The sequence below is a fragment of the Coturnix japonica genome, chromosome 2 (genome assembly GCF_001577835.2).
Source record: "Coturnix japonica isolate 7356 chromosome 2, Coturnix japonica 2.1, whole genome shotgun sequence".
NCBI lineage: Eukaryota > Metazoa > Chordata > Aves > Galliformes > Phasianidae > Coturnix > Coturnix japonica.
Genome location: NC_029517.1, coordinates 72,796,353 through 72,811,916, shown reverse-complemented (window position 1 = coordinate 72,811,916; position 15,564 = coordinate 72,796,353). Strand labels below are relative to the sequence as shown.

Here is a 15,564-nt window from a genome sequence, read left to right as displayed (position 1 = left end):
ATTTTTAGTTGTTTGTTAACAAGCAGTGTTTAAGGTGCAATTAATTGGTTAGCCATCGGAGCCCGACAAAGCCTGCAAGGCTCAGGTTTCTAGACTGGCACTGTGCCCTGCTCTCTGCATCTTCCTTGGGACGAGAGAAAAGGCAGAAGGTGCTGAACCCGGCCTCAATTCCCAGGCCTCCCGATGCAGATTTGCGTGTGGGTATACCCACCCAACTGTTCCGTGTCTCTCCCAGCTCTTAACAAGAGGAACGGTAAGGAAGCCATCCCCTACCGGCCGCTCGGCTTCATCTCCACCTCTCCCTGCCCACCTACTGCCGAGCACCGGGTAACGAGCAGAAAGAAGGGAGACGGCACAGCGTATAACCATCCATTTAAGGCAGCAGCTGCCCCTACGTTAATTCATTACCTCACGCTTCGTGGGAGGCGGGAGCGGCCGCCAGCTGGACAGCCCGTCCGGCCTATGGGGACGAGCGGCAGAGGAGGGCGAGTAGGCGGTACCGGGCGCTCGCCAATGCCGCTGCCGAGAGGGTAGAGCCTGACTGAGCCGCTGCGCCAGCTCGGGGTTGGCTGCTGGTAGCGTCAGAGTCTATAGGCGAGAGTCAGGTTGAGCTGGCAGGAGCTGTCGCTCCCTCGGTGAGCCGGTGGTAAGTGGGCGCTTCTTGCGGAGCGACTGAGGCAGGGTCAGCTTCCTAAGTCCGTCTTTTATGTTCGTTTTCTTTTTTTTTGAACGGTCATGCTTCACTGGTATGTTTTTTTTTGCTTTTTTTTCCCCACCTCTCGCCCCTTTTCGGCGCGCTGGCTAATTAATTTGCATTCGGTTAATGTAGCCCTAAGGGAAGGGAGCGGGCGCGTTGGCGTCGTTGTTTCTGCCTGCTGTGCCTCGCTGGGACCGGAGTTCTGTCCGCACTGGAAAGGGTTGCGCAGCGCTGTGCTCCTTGCTGCCGTTATGTAACGGTCTCGGGGGGCTGTGACAAGACAGTGGCTGCTTCTTTTTGCAGGCATAGCGCGTTACCATCGTTCCCTTACCTCTCTTCCCCCTGCCATATCCTTTTCCCCACGATCCCCCGCCCCACCCCGCGGAGGGGCAAGAAGAGGGGCTGTGTGTGAAGTTGCGTTTATTCCCGTTGCCATCATGTTAGGATGGGGCCCTTCGAGCAGCCGCGTCTTCAGGGAGCTCCTGCTGCCGCACGGGAGTGGAGAAGTGCAGCAGCAGCCCGTCCGGCGGAGGATGGGATGGCTCTCCGGCTTCCGAGGACGCTGCGCTAAACAGCTCTGTGGAAGGGCAGTGCTGTCGGCTTACTGTGGGTAGCTGGTTAGCTCGGGTCTGGGTGCAGGCATCTATCTCCTTGCGCCTTCAGGAGACCAAGTAAATTGCTGTTCATCCGTGCTTTGGAGCCAATATGCTGTTGAAGACAACAGTAAAAACCTCATCCCCTGCAGTTGCCTTTTTTTGCCTTCTTGCGTAGAGCGAGTGATCGCCTGCTTTTGTGGAGATTGGTAAAGGACTTGGTTTCATTTTTGTTTATTTTTTTCAAAATACCCAAGGGGCTTTGCTGAGAACTACCTCTTTGTGGTGTCCTCCATGGAAAATAGCATCTGGTCTAGGAGACTACGGGCTGCAGCTTAACAACCTGCAGGTATAAAGATGGGTGTAGGCAGAAAAACTGCCAGGGTAAAAAAATACGGCACAATAACAAAATGATGTGAATTAATCAGTTCTCTTCAACCTCGGTGAAAAAAACAACAAGCAGTAAATCAGCAGTGGTTGCAAGTGTATCTTCAGTCCTGATTAGTGCCATTGTTAAATTATTCATCAGAAAAACTGTCAGTCTGCTGGAAGGTGCTGAACACTTCTATGAAAAGTGTGCATCTTAGAGGCTGACAGCTTTGAATCTGGCAGTAGATGCTGCTGACAAGCAATTTACCTATTGACATAGGCAGGTGTGAGTAGTGGTGAAATTCATACTGACAGAGGTTTGCATAACTGCAAGAGGGAAGAATCAACCCCTGGCCCAAAATGGAACACAGACAAGTTTGCATTGTACAGAGCAGCAAATTGGCTTATTTTCACTGACTTTTATTGAGCCTTCAAACAATTTCGTCGACTAGTGTAATTAGTGTCTTTTTATAGTACTGAGAAGGCTGACAAGTGTTAGCATGATAGTGGAGCATAGAGGACTGGTGACTTGTTTATTTATATATATATGTATGTTTATATTATATATATATATATTTTTTTTTTTCCACCTAGAGTTGTAAAAACATGGAGAAAAAATGGAAAGAGACACTCTCACAGCCTCAGGCTTAAATTAACATGACTGTTTATCAGATGTATACCACGTGTGTGTGTGTATATATATATATATATATATATATATATATATTCTTAAGGTGACAATGGCTAATTTTTTTTGTCATTTAGTGACAAGCTGCTTCCTTTTCAAATTGTTATTTACAGATCCTTCCTTTTCACAACCTCACTATTCCCAAAACCAAAATAAAATACTTTATTGAATGCTTTCGTACCTCTTTGGATCACAGTCTCATATACCTGCAAGCACATCATTATTTATAACTGTTGAAGTGTATGCCTGTTATTAAATCATAGTGCAGTGCAATGCTTGGGCAGCATGCCATGCAAGGATCAAATTTCAGATAAAACTCATGTGACAATCTCCTGCAGTGTACACATTTTCCCCTGTAAATAAATGGAAATGCACATCCAGTAAGTAGTTGCCTCATTAATGCTGTGTATTGGCTGTGTTGTTTGTTTGTTTGTTTTTGAATCTTATTTTAATCACAGATGTGTTCATTCTGTTTACTTTCTGTCAGCAAATGTATATTGGAGGTTGTTTTTACTTTTATACTGCGAGATTAACTGGAAAAAAAGATGGCTCTCTTAAGAAGGAAGGAGGGAGGCAGGCAGGCAGGCAGCAATGTTGATTGATGTTAAAATAAACGTATTCTTAGTACATGTAGAGATGATGAGATATGCTTATTGCATCTAGGAGTGCTTTAGAGAATAAGCCGTATAATGTTTAAATTTGGTAAGTTTCTCTTGAAGTTAAGCTAAGAAACAAAATAAGCTATAAGGTATTTTTCATGTATTATATATTTTGATTATGTAAGTCTTCAGTGTGATAATGTGATTGTGCTCATAAGCCTATATAGAGGAGAAACTTGCTGCAAGAATGGTCTTTCTCATGGTGTAGTTACTTTATTGCTGTTTCTACTTGTATATTTATGCCCTTGCATAAATTAAATGAACTCTTTTCAGCAAATGACATGCAGGGTGGTTTTACTTTCTGAAAACAAACTGTGCTTTGCATAACTAAAAGTAAATGGAAGTGTATAGTTTTTGCCCCTACTCTTTCTTTGCCATGCTGACATAAGCGTATATTAGAAGCTTTAAACAGTAACTTAGATCAGTTTTGCTATATACACATTTAAGTGTCTAGGACTCTATGTTCTTATATTCCACTGCTTCTCAGTGCGGGAAGTTGTCCATGCAATTAAGTAAAAGTTTGTACCCCGAGGATAGTAAGTTATGTACTGTACCTGGATCTAAATGCTTTTAGATATCCCTGCCAGTTAGTTGAAAGGAAATTTTTTTGCTTATAATTTTTATTGCCATTGTTCCTGGGAGCTGTGATCAGGGATATAAATTATTGTAATACAGTGATTTTTTTGTTAATAATGCAGTTTCTCTACAAAACTAGTTGGACACTTTATTTAGCTGATTTCTTTCACCTGACAAGTTACATTTATAGAATTCATTAAATATCTCTTGTACGATATCTTGTTCTGATATTTTGTGGCTCTTGCACCATCTTCTATTCCCTGATCATAGGTAATGTTTTGTACTTTTAAGTCTGAGTTCTTTCAAGCCCTGTAAGTTTCTGTTAGTTCTGGTTTTTTTTTTTTCCTTGCTTAAAATTTATCCTTGTCAATACCATCAACTATGCTTTCTTGACATTTTTCACCTATTTATTTATATGAAGCTCCCCATCTTAATATTGTCTGAAGCAGTCTTCCAACTGCATGTCTCTAATCTCCTTCATGGAACAGATCATTATGACTTCGGGTTTTTGCATAAATACTTTGAAAAGGCTCTGTTGAAGCTGAAATTGGTATTCTTGTTTGGATGATAGTGGTGGGAAGAGTTGATGGATAGTGTATAAAGAACTACATACATAGTATAATTTCACAGCTAGCTAATGAAAGTCGGAGAACTTGTGCTTAACTAATCTTACAGTGAGAATAGGTTCAACATGTTCTTTATAAGTTATACAGCTAACTAGTGCAGAAATAGCTGTCGTTTTCTAGTCTTTTTGGACTTGTGATTCCCAAGTATTTTCTTGATATACTGTAAGAAATTATGTTGTTTGAATGTGATTATCTTTTTCTCCCTTTTGAAAAATGTTTTATTTACTTTATTCTGTGAAAATTATTCTAGATACTTCTTGTATCGTTGCATGTGTGTGGAACTGATGAATGTTTGTGCTCTAATTATTTCTTTGTTTGATAACAAGTGGCATTTCAGCAGAACTAAGGATGAATACTTGAGTGGGATTTTTGTATGGAATATAGTGGGGGATGGGGGACGGGAGAGAAGTGTGGAAATGTGGTAGCTTGCCTGTGCGTAAATATCTGAAGGATGCCTGTATTGATGCTGATTTCTTCATAGTTGAAACATTATGTGAAAGAAACGGTGGTGGGATGTGCTGTTTTGTTGAGCTACTTATGAGTAATCTAGGGAGACAAAAAAAATGGTGTGGAAGTGTTGTCAAGTGAAATATGCTTTAAAAAAGGTTTTATTAGAACCATTGCTGATAATTAGTTTGTGTATATGCATATAGATGCTTTATTTATGTATATATAAAGTGTTGTTTTATGTAGCTATTCTTTGGAACAGAGGAATGTAATATACTAAGAACCTAAACTTAATTTTGTCAGTATTTGATGATATTTCAGAAGTAATTACTTAAGCATATAGTGATGGCTTTAGAAAAGGAATATTAACAACTACTTGTCAGTAGACAAAATAATTTCTGTGCTTTTCTGTGTTTTCTGAGGTTTTTCTTAAATAGAGTATTTAACATCAGAGTCTGTGTATTGGTTTCAGCTGAGAGACAGTGTTAATAGTACATTGGTTGCTGGTGAGTGATGGGTGCCTGCCTGGAGTCGGTCCAGACTACTTGGTGGGGAAGAACCACTGCCTTTATGGTGCACTGGTGGGCTTGTAGCAGGGCAGAACCAGGATAACTGACAGCTGAATATGGCACAAAGTTCTTCCATACCACGTGACATCATGTGGAAGGCTATATAGCAGTAGGGAATTCATAGAATCATAGATGAATTAAGGTTGGAAAAAGTTATTTAAGACCTTCTTGTAAAACCATCGACCCAGACTTGCCATGCCTAGTAAACCATGTTCTGAAGTGCCACATATACTCTTTTTTTGAAAACCTTCAGGGACTGTGACTCTGCCCTGGGCAGCCTGTTCCAGCACCTCACCAGTCTTTCTAAGAAGAAATTTCTCCTAGTATGCAACCTAAATCTTCCCTGGTATTATCACTAGTTCTCTGGGAAAAGGGGGATGACTCCCACCTGCCTGCAGATTTCTTTCAGGTTGTAGTGAGTGGTAAGCAGGGTATACCCTGAGCATTCTTTATCTCCAGACTAAACTCTGTTTCCTCAGCTGCTCCTCATTCATTGTCCTTCTTTGCATATGCTCCAGGACCTCAGTGTCTACCTTGTAGTGAGGGGCCCAAAACTGAACACAGCATTCCAGGTGTAGACTCACCTGTCCAGGCCTTGGGCTGACAGAATCTCCAGGTAAATACTGTGGGAAACAGAATGAAAGGCTTTCCTGAAGTCTGGGTAGACTACATCCATAGTCCTTCATTCATCCACCAGGCAGGTATCCTGATCATAGAAGGAGATTGTGTTGGTCAAGCAGGATCTGCCTTTCACAAACTCATGCTGGCAAGGTGTAATTTCATGGTTGTCCCACACAGGCTGTGTGATTACATTGAAAATTATCTGCTCCTTGACCTTCCTGGATACCAAATTTCGGCTGATAGGCCTGCAGTTACTCAGATCCTCCTTCAGCTTTTCTTTTAGATCAGTGTCAGGCTGACAATTCTCCAGTCATCTGAGACCTCCCCAGTTGAACAGGATTGATAAAAGATGGAAAATGTGCAATCACTGTTAATGGCTTTCTTGGTACTCTCAAGCAGATTCTGTCTAGCCCCATGGACTTGTGGCAGTCTGGGTAAGCAGCAGTTTGCTAACTGTTTCATCCTGAGTTATGGGAGGGTTTAGTCTGCTCCCCATCCATGTCTTCCAGCTTAGAGGGCTGAATACCCTGTCGATGACTGGTCTGACTACTAAAGGCAGAAGCAAAGAGGGCATTGAGAATCTCAGTCTTACCCTTGGTGGCAATATTATCCACTGCATCCAATAAAGGCAGGAAATTCTCCTCGGCCCTCCTCTTGCTGTTAATGTGTTTAAGAAAACATTTTTTTAAATTATCTCTAACAGTGGTGGCCAGATAAAGCCCTTGCTGGGCTTTCTCCTTTCTAATTTCCTCTCTGTGTATCCAAGCAACATCATTCTATTCTTCTGGAGTTGCCTGACCATACTCTGGAAGATGATAAACTGTTTTTGTTGTTGTTTGCTTTTTGTTTTTTCTTAAGAGCCTCAGTGAAAGCTTCCTGTTCAGCCAGGCTGGTCTTCTTCCCTGCCGGCACATCTTATGGCACAGAGGGTCAGCCTGTTCCTGTGCCTTAAAGACTTCTTTCTTGAGCAATATTCAGCCTTTCTGTACACCTTTTCCCTTCAAGACTGACTTCCAAGGAGTTCTCTCAGCTGATGTCCCAAACAGTTCAAAGTCTGCCCTCTAAGAAGTCCAAGGTAGCAGTTTTCTGACTGCTCTTCTGACTTCATCAGGATTTGAGAACTCTCAACATTTTTTGGGTGCTGTACCCAAGACAGCTTCCAACCACTGTGTCTCCCACAAGACTTTTTGTAAACAGCAAGTCTAACAGGATGCTTCCCCGGCAGTGTCTCTCAGCAGCTGTTTCAGGAATTTATCTTCCACATTCTGCAGGAACCTTCTAGACTGCTTTCTCTCTGTTGTATTGTATTTCCAGCAAGTATCTGTTAAGTTAACATCCCCATGAGAACAAGAGCTGGTGATTACATAACTTCTGCCAGCTGCTTGTAGAATGTTTCATCTGGTTTTTCATTCTTGTTGGGTGGTCTATGACAGACTCTCACAAGGATGTCAGTCTTATTGGCCTTCCCCCTCAATCCTTACCCATGAGGACTCAACATTATGATTTCCAGCACTGAGCTCCACCACATCAAAACACTCCCTAATGTGGAGAGCTACCCTGCTGTCCTCCTTCCTTGTCTATCCTTCCAAAAGAGATGGTAGCCTTTTGTTGTAGCACTCTGGTCATGAGAGTGATTGCACCATGTTCCAGTGATGGTAACTAAGTCATAATTTTCCTGCTGCATGATAGCTTCTAGATTTTCCTGTTTCTTGCCCATACTGTGTGTCACTGTAGATGTGCATCAGCTGGACTATTGCTCTTACCCCTAACCTAGGCACTCTTTCCTTAGGCTGATCTCCAGTGAGCCTGGTTTTATCCCCTTCTCCATTCAAACCTATTTTAAGTCCTGTCAACAAGGCCTGCTAACTCCTGGGCTAAAATGCTTTTTCCATCTGTTGCCAGCAAGTCTGGTTCCAAATAAACCACGCCATGATCAAAAACAAGAATTCCTTCAGTGAAACCAACCTTTTAGCCATGTGTTGATCAGGTAGGCTTTCCTGTTCCTCTTAGTATTTTTCTATGCTACTGAAGGGATCAAAGAAAAGATTACCTGAGCTCCTGCTCCTTCAAGAAAACCAACACAGTGCACTCAAATTCCTCTTGATAGCCCTCAGGCTTCTCCTTGAGTTTGTGTCTGCCAGTCTGAACTGCCAGAAGTTGGTACTAGTTGCAGGGCCATACCAGACTAGAGAGTTTTCTGGTAATGGCCTGTGCCCCAGAGTGGCAGCAGACTTTCCTGTGGATAGGGACTGGTCAGCATATCAGACCCCCTTTCCCCTCAGAAGGGAGGTGCTAATGGCAATTACCCATGTTTTGTTCTTGGCAGAGGCAGTACTGAGGCATGGGAGTACTGAGGCACCCTACACAACCCTTGGATGGACCTTCATCAGCATACTCATTTGCCTGTCCTTCATGTTCCAGAGCTTCATCCACCCCTAAGAGGGACCTGTTTCCACTCTACCTTGTCTCTTAGGTCCCTTCTTTCTACCTGATGGTGATAGCCTAGGGGATCCACTGCTACCGGTAGAGTGTCCCCTGCTTTCTTTCTTGTAGGGATTGGCAGATTATGGCTCTACACATCTGTCTCCCATTCACAATCTCTGAATTGGCTGCAGGCTCACTGCTGCTTGGGATTAGCTGGGTGTTTGGTGCAAAAAAGGGTTTGTAGTGGGGTGTTGGTTGGTGGACAGTTGGTTAAAGGATGGTAATTGCATTGTGGTTATATACACATATGAAATATAATTTGTTTCTTTGTATTTAAAAATACTGATACTTATTGCTTCATAAGTATGAAAAGAGTAGTACTTTAATGCCTGCGCACATTCAGATATCACTGCTGAAGTTATCTGAGTGATTTTTGAAGTCCATTTTAAAATGTAAAACTGTACTAATAGAGATTAATTGTTTTGTGTATGTAGATAAAACGTATGTACCAGAACAACAAAATTTAATTGAATGTTGGCTTGAAGGTTCAACCTCAATACCTTCAATAAACCTCAGCCTTCAATACCATAGTACCAACATGCACTTCTGATGCCACAGGCTAACATAACTTTTGGATCAGCCCTTGTGTACGTGTATTTACTTTTTGACTTAGTAAATAGATTTTTGTCTCAGTTCAATTCTGTTCAATTTTGTTTCCAGTTCTCTCCTTTTACCCAGTTGGTGGGGAGGGAAGTAGTGAGTAAGCAGCTGGGTGGTGCTTAGCTGCCTACCATGTTAATCTGCAGTAGTATGGCATATTGTTTTGCTAAGGTAAGAGTGTGTTTCCAGCTGAAATTCTTAATGCAGCTTCATGATATAGGGAGTAGTGTCCATAGCACTAAATACATACTTACTGTTAAAGAGAACTCACGTTTTGGCCATGTGGTTACTCAAAACCTGTAAGAGGATTTAATTTTATATAAGTGAAGGTAAGTAAAATAGAGTTTTTAGCTATGCTTGTCTTTAGTGTTCGCTGCTTGTTTCCAGTCTGTGTTACGCACTGGGGAAAATAGGTGGTCCATTGTCATGTCTGGAGAAAAATGCCCAAAGCAGAACTCAGATAAAGAGTGAAATCTGATTTCTACTGATTGATGTGAAGGAAGTTTAAGCCTTAATGCTGTATAAGACACTGCACCTTATTAGTAGGTGGTTTTATTACTCTGTGGGTTTATCTCTTCCTTCAGCTTGAATGTTTATACAAAAATGTGGGAAAAAGATTCCATCTGCTGTACTTTCACTGCTGTTTTTGTTTGGCATAAATAGTTACAGATAAAAAATAAATAAATGACAATTCCCTTTATTGAAAAATGACTTATAGTTAATGGGGAAAATAGGTCAAATACAGATGCAGTTGTAAAATTTGGGTGGTTTACAGTGTTTGATAACATTTACAAATCCAATTTATTCACATAAAAATTGCAACCCTTTAAATCTTCTTAAAACTGCTGTTTTTTTTGTGTTTTTTTTTTTTTTCCCTTGAACTGAATAGAAGATCTTCACAAACATTGTGTGGCACCTTTTTGTGGTGCACTGCGTAAGTACCACCACAGGTACAGTAACAGATTCTGATAAAAAGTATGCCTTAAGCAATTGCATGCTTACCAACACCACGTGCAGGAAGCATTAACAGGAGGATGGAAGTGAAAACAGTGTAAAGCTGTTGTGTGCCTGTGGGCAGAATTCTTCGCAGTGTTTTCTAAAAGCCTTTCTAAAACCTTTCCATTTTAAGATCGTCTAAGAAATACCTTTAGTAAATCTGGTAGCTTGGCAGGACCCACAGGTTAGAATGTAGGTGTGGAGAGGTATCACCTGGCACTAAAGAGGCCAGGAAGGTACTTTAGAGACCCTTGGCAGAACAAGGACTGTATGCTCATTCCCCCCAGAAGGTACCCTCCTTAGTTTTCTTTATTTATACATTGTAATCAGGATGCAGTTTGTTGTTTTGCCCAGCTAGAACTGTCTTTGTGTCCTGCAAAGTCTATCACTCATTGTTCTGTCAAGCATACAAGATTTACATCCAGGTGCTAAGCTAGCATCTCCTGCCATATACCTGCAAGATAAGTTTGTTTAACCAGTTCTTCTCAGATCTTATTTTGCAAGGATATCTTATCCTTTCTTCTTACTTTTGTCTTAACCACTATCTACCCATATAAAAAGTCGGTCCCCCTCCTGCTTACTATCTCTTTAAGTATTTTTAAGTTTTTTGTTTTTTTTTTCTCTGTACTTCAACTTGCTGACTTTGCTAAGTGAATTGCAAAGAATCTATCTAGCATGTCTCTCTTTTATTCCCCTGTTTTTATTTTATAGTTCACAATAAACCAGTAAATTTGGGGCTGCTGTTTCCTTGAGTGTTCGCTAGAATGTTTGACATGATCAAACATACTAGAACGGCTGTGACCTTTTTAAGGTCATAGCAGAATCCTGTTTTTCTTGGCTGGCTGAACTGAAAGTTTTCTTTAGTTCATAGGGCTTTTGTCATCTTAACTACTTGTCATTTGGGGAATTACAGAATTGTAGGAGTTGGGATTTTTTTTATAAATTTTTTTTTTTCCTTCCACTTGCTTTGAGATGCCAGCCAGAATAAGCTGTTCCATCACCTTCTCATGGAAAAGAGGAGTGCAAGGTGATTCTCCTGTAGTTTCCTGGCTCTTCTTTCTTGCTGTATTTGAAGATTGGAATGACATGGGCTTTACTCCAGTCCTAAGGCACTTCTCCCATTTTTCATGACCTTTCAGAGTGGCTTGGCACTTACTTCTGCCAGCTCTGTTGTACTCATGGGTGCATTCCATGAGTGCCTGTGGATTTCTGCGCCTTAGATTTGCCTAGACAATCTGTTACCAGATTGTCCTTGACCAAGGGGAAGTCCCCCTTTCTCCAGGCTCTCTTCAGGGTCTGGATTCATGAGTGTCAGTCTTAGCAGTGAAGACTGAAGCAGAGAAGGCATTCAGTAAGTCCAGCTTCTTAGTGTCCTCCATAATCAGAGCACTAGCCTCATTAAGCAGAAGGCCCACATTTTCTATAGTTTTCCTTCCACTATTCACATAGTGAAACTGTGATGTCCCTCCTGTAATTATAGGCTCGCCTTTCTTGTTGTCCTTGATCTCTCATGACATTGGGCCTTAGCTTCCTCATTGCATCCCTACATGCCCTCTCGATGTTCCTATAGTTACTCCAGTTGTTCTGTGTTTCTGGAATCCCAATTCTTGGAAATTGTTGTTGTTGTTTTTTTTTTTCCCCCACAAACCCTTCTGAACTCTTAGCATCTGCTTATAACTTCTCCTTAATATCTTCTATGGCTGACTAGATTGGAGCCATAAATATTTGGAGAGGATGGGTTAGGTGGCTAATCCCTCTTTGCCTACCTTTACTGTCTCTGGCAATGTGGTATTATTTAACTGCATACTAGACTTTTTAAACAGTGATAAAAGGAGTTCTTGTTTAACTGTAATTGTTATTATATAGTTTATAATTTTAAAAAATTGACTCAATTTTGTTTAACCGGAGTTTAGAATTGGTATTTTTAGAGTAGCCAGTTTCTTTGTCACTTCTACTTATAGCTCTGCTGTGCTTCCTCCTCAGGTTACTGTTAGTCTTCATTTCTAGTGGGAGCTAGCAAGCACCTTCTAATCACTTTCAGGGTATATGTAGGGAGAAGGGGTAAGGAAGAATCAAAACTACATTTTGCTTTGGATTTTTTGATGAACGGGCTTTTTAGTAGCTGTCTTTGAGAGAACATTTCTTCACAGCTGCACAATCTGCTCCTCTCATTGATAACCAAATACTGTTAAAGGATCTGACCGGATTAAAAATCTGATTGCATATTCAGTGTTTTGCAATTCTTTGCCTTATAATGTAATATGTAAATCAATGTTTTCTCTTTCAAATGTTTGTATTGTTAAGAAACATGATTTTTAGTTGAGGGTAGATTGGAGTTTACAAAAATGAGGTAACTGCTGTTACACTACAGAATTTATGAAGCAACCTGTAACTGTGGTTCAACAAGAAAAGGGCTATCCATTAATCTTTTCTAGCCCCAGGAAAAAAGTAAATCACCAGTTTTGATCTGCCTTGACTTTCTACTTTAGCTAGCGTAGATTTCTTTGAAATGAGACTGCTGTGCATATCAGACATCTTCATTTAAAATGAAAGCCTTTTCTATGGGATATGTCCTGTTCTTCCACTCTCCCTGTTTCCCAGAACTCCTCAAAATACACCAGTATGAAGTTCAGTTATTGATGTTTGAAGGAACTAATTCTAGAAATGAACTACTTTAAAGCCTAATACCTTCATTAACTTCCTTTAACCATTTTTCGTGCATGAAGTTTATAAACTAATAATTTGTAGAGGGGCCTTGACCTCATAGCTGTGCTTTTCTAGATGCAGACCAGGTTACAGTTGGCTTTTCAGGCTGTGAGGGCACATTAGTAGCTGATTTAGATGTAGTTTTGCTGAATATATATATATCTATAATAGTTGTACTATCTTACCTTTTACTGTAAGTAAATTAATAGTTGTTTCACTGTTGGGAGACTTTCAGAAAAGTTTAAGCAAAATTACTATTCATTAGAGGGCAGGTAGGGCGCAGAGGAAGTAGAAATGGGAATTGGTTAAATGCTTAACTTTTTAAGGAGCTTCTAATTTTTAACTTTTGGCTAGTGAACTTCTTTTTATTATTTCATAGATACACCTGTTCAGAACATGAAGTACAGCTTTGGCCACTCTACATTTGTCCAAATTTAAGGGATAAAGGTATTTTTGTATAGTTTTGATTAAAAGGATGTTTCTAATTATGCTTTAAAAGTTTGATCTCCAGAAATTCAGAATGCTTATCAGACTGTTGTTGCTCCTATTTTCACAACAGTTTTCTTGTCAATATAAATTGATCATAATTCCTCAAGTATGGGTTTATATTTGTTGTTTATGGTGTCGGGATAATAGTAGAACTCCCTGGAATTTCTCTGGTCCAATAAGTACGTACCACTGTCAGATTGGAGAGACCATAATGCGAGTTCGCTGTTATGCAGTTATACAGTTATTCAGTCAATAGGTAAACAGAGGTTAAACATGTTTTGTACAAAAGATTATTGTGATAGAAAGATAATCTATGATAAATGGAAAATGCTCACTGATGCTGAAGGTTCGCAGTAAACTCCACAAAGGAACAATCTCCAGAGAAAGAGATCCTGCCTTAGTGGCGGTCAGTTCTTAAACAAGATCTGGGAGAGGTGGAGCCAAGCTCCACTCCTTCCGATAGCACAGCAGAATTACTTTCACCTGTGCTCCTGCAGATGACTCATTGCTTGCCTCAGGTGGTTAGTCAAAGGTGCAGGCTGTGATCAACAGTTTCCCATACAGCTGGGAATTAAAACAGACTGTTCAAGGAAATTATTTCAATATTGGATTCTGGAAAAATAGAATTGGGTCTAAAGGATATGGGTTGAGTATTGGAGTTATTGTTATAGACCTTTAGTTTTCTTGTGTGTAAGGTATAAGACTAACTTGAAGTGTGATGATCTAGAGTTCATAATGGACTATTGTTTGTTCTGACCATTTCCAGTTACAGCTAGAGATTATGAATGTGAAGATTTCTCCTCCAGGAGCCTGGTTGGCCTCATACTTAATAACTGCTGCATAACAAGTATTTATGGTTGGTTCTGCAGAGTGCAGAAAAGGATGAGCCTTGGTTGTTCAAGTAAGAGAGGCTAAGCAATACTGGAAGGGGCAGAAGTTAAAAATTGTTTCCATTATTGATGAATTTGTAATCAAAATACAGTATATAAGCCAGAATTTCCCATCTGGTGCAACAAGTAAATGTTAACTAGAAATCCATACCAATCTTTGCATATGTTACCCTCTTATCTTGTATTGCTGTGATTTCAGAAGGATGGGCAGGATAAGTATGGTGGGCTTTTTAGCTCATATGTTGGTATTTGTCAAAGTTCTGATACCTGAAGCACTTCTTTATGGATTCAGATTTGTAGCAGCACCTCAGATCTGTGTGTGAGCAGATGTAGTTGTTGGGACAGGCACAGGGTGCACTTTGTCCATAGGCTTCTCAGGGCCTCTTAACTTTGCCCAAGCAAAGAGTGGATGGACAGAAGGCACATCTCAGTGCTTCTGCATTCTGGGCATGTTAATTCTAAAGGAATTTTATAGCTACAGTTCTCTGGGCCAAGAACTTGAGAAATAGCTGGAGGGTTTTATCCAAGCATTTCTGAGGCTTCCTCAGTTGTCATCTCTTTAAATCATGAATATTTTTGCTGCATTTTCAATTAAAAAGGGAAAAAAAAAAGCCAAGGACAAGAGTACAAAGGACTGTTTATTTTTCGTTTAAAAAAAACAAAAACATGGATAGTAAGTAATGCCTGTAATGTAGAAGATGCTCTTACTCAAGTCTGTAGAACAACTGTGATGGATTCATGTTGTCACTAAAATTCATCTTGTCATTAAAAAAAAGAAGCAAACAGTAAGTATTCTCTTGTTGTCTGCTGTAAAGATGGTGAAACTAGGTTTGTGTCCTGTTTTGGAAGGTCGTTTTCCTGCTTCAGTTGTTTGATGAAGGGCAGTGAGTTCTTACGATCTTCGTGGACCACCTTCTCTTACTTTATGACATCAGACAGTAGCCTATAGTTTAACAGAAAGTAAACTCTATTGCAAATTAAGGTAACAAAGTTTATCTTCCTCTTCCTTGTAGCACAATGGCTGACAATAAAGCAAAGTCGATCAAACCTGGAAATAAGACTCCTCCAAGGTCTCCTTCAGATCCGACTAAGGACCGAGCTGCAAAACGATTATCCTGTGATTCAAATAGCTCCCATGAGGGAGCTATGGCAGGGGAAATAAGTGCTCTGGAAGAGACCTTTAGAAAATTTGCTATCCATGGTGATACAAGAGCCACAGGAAAAGAAATGCATGGGAAGAACTGGTCTAAGCTGTGTAAGGACTGTCAGGTGATAGATGGGAAGAATGTGACAATCACAGATGTTGACATTGTCTTCAGTAAAATCAAGTAAGTTCCTTTCTGCTATTGTTTCTTTGTCTCTCCAATATGTTTTGTGGATAACCATTTATCTTTGATTCCTCAAGGACCTTGTGAGTCACTTATGCTTTTGTCACAGTCAGTCTCTTTAAATGTTCCTTAGTGAAGATGTTGCTGCCTGTTACATTAACCTGACTTCAGCATAGCAGGTGTTGAAGAGTAATGCGGTGCAGAGAGATGGAATAACCTGTATCTG

The 15,564-nt window shown here is 40.5% G+C and overlaps 1 protein-coding gene across 5 annotated transcripts in view; it reads left to right on the top strand.

Moving 5' to 3' along the window:
• Positions 1–521: 521 nt before the first annotated feature.
• TPPP (tubulin polymerization promoting protein) overlaps positions 522–15,564 on the top strand; it is a 50,222-nt gene continuing 35,179 nt past the window's right edge. The window contains exons 1-2 of one of the 5 annotated variants that reach the window (XM_032442535.1): positions 522–646; positions 15,024–15,338. In XM_032442535.1, the coding sequence (XP_032298426.1) occupies positions 15,028–15,338 (311 nt within the window). In that variant the 5' untranslated portion in view covers positions 522–646; positions 15,024–15,027. Of the gene's footprint in view, positions 647–1,024; positions 1,640–13,054; positions 13,079–15,023; positions 15,339–15,564 lie in introns of those variants that run through there. The other 4 variants (XM_015854850.2, XM_015854852.2, XM_032442534.1 and 1 more) reach the window with 4 other exon arrangements.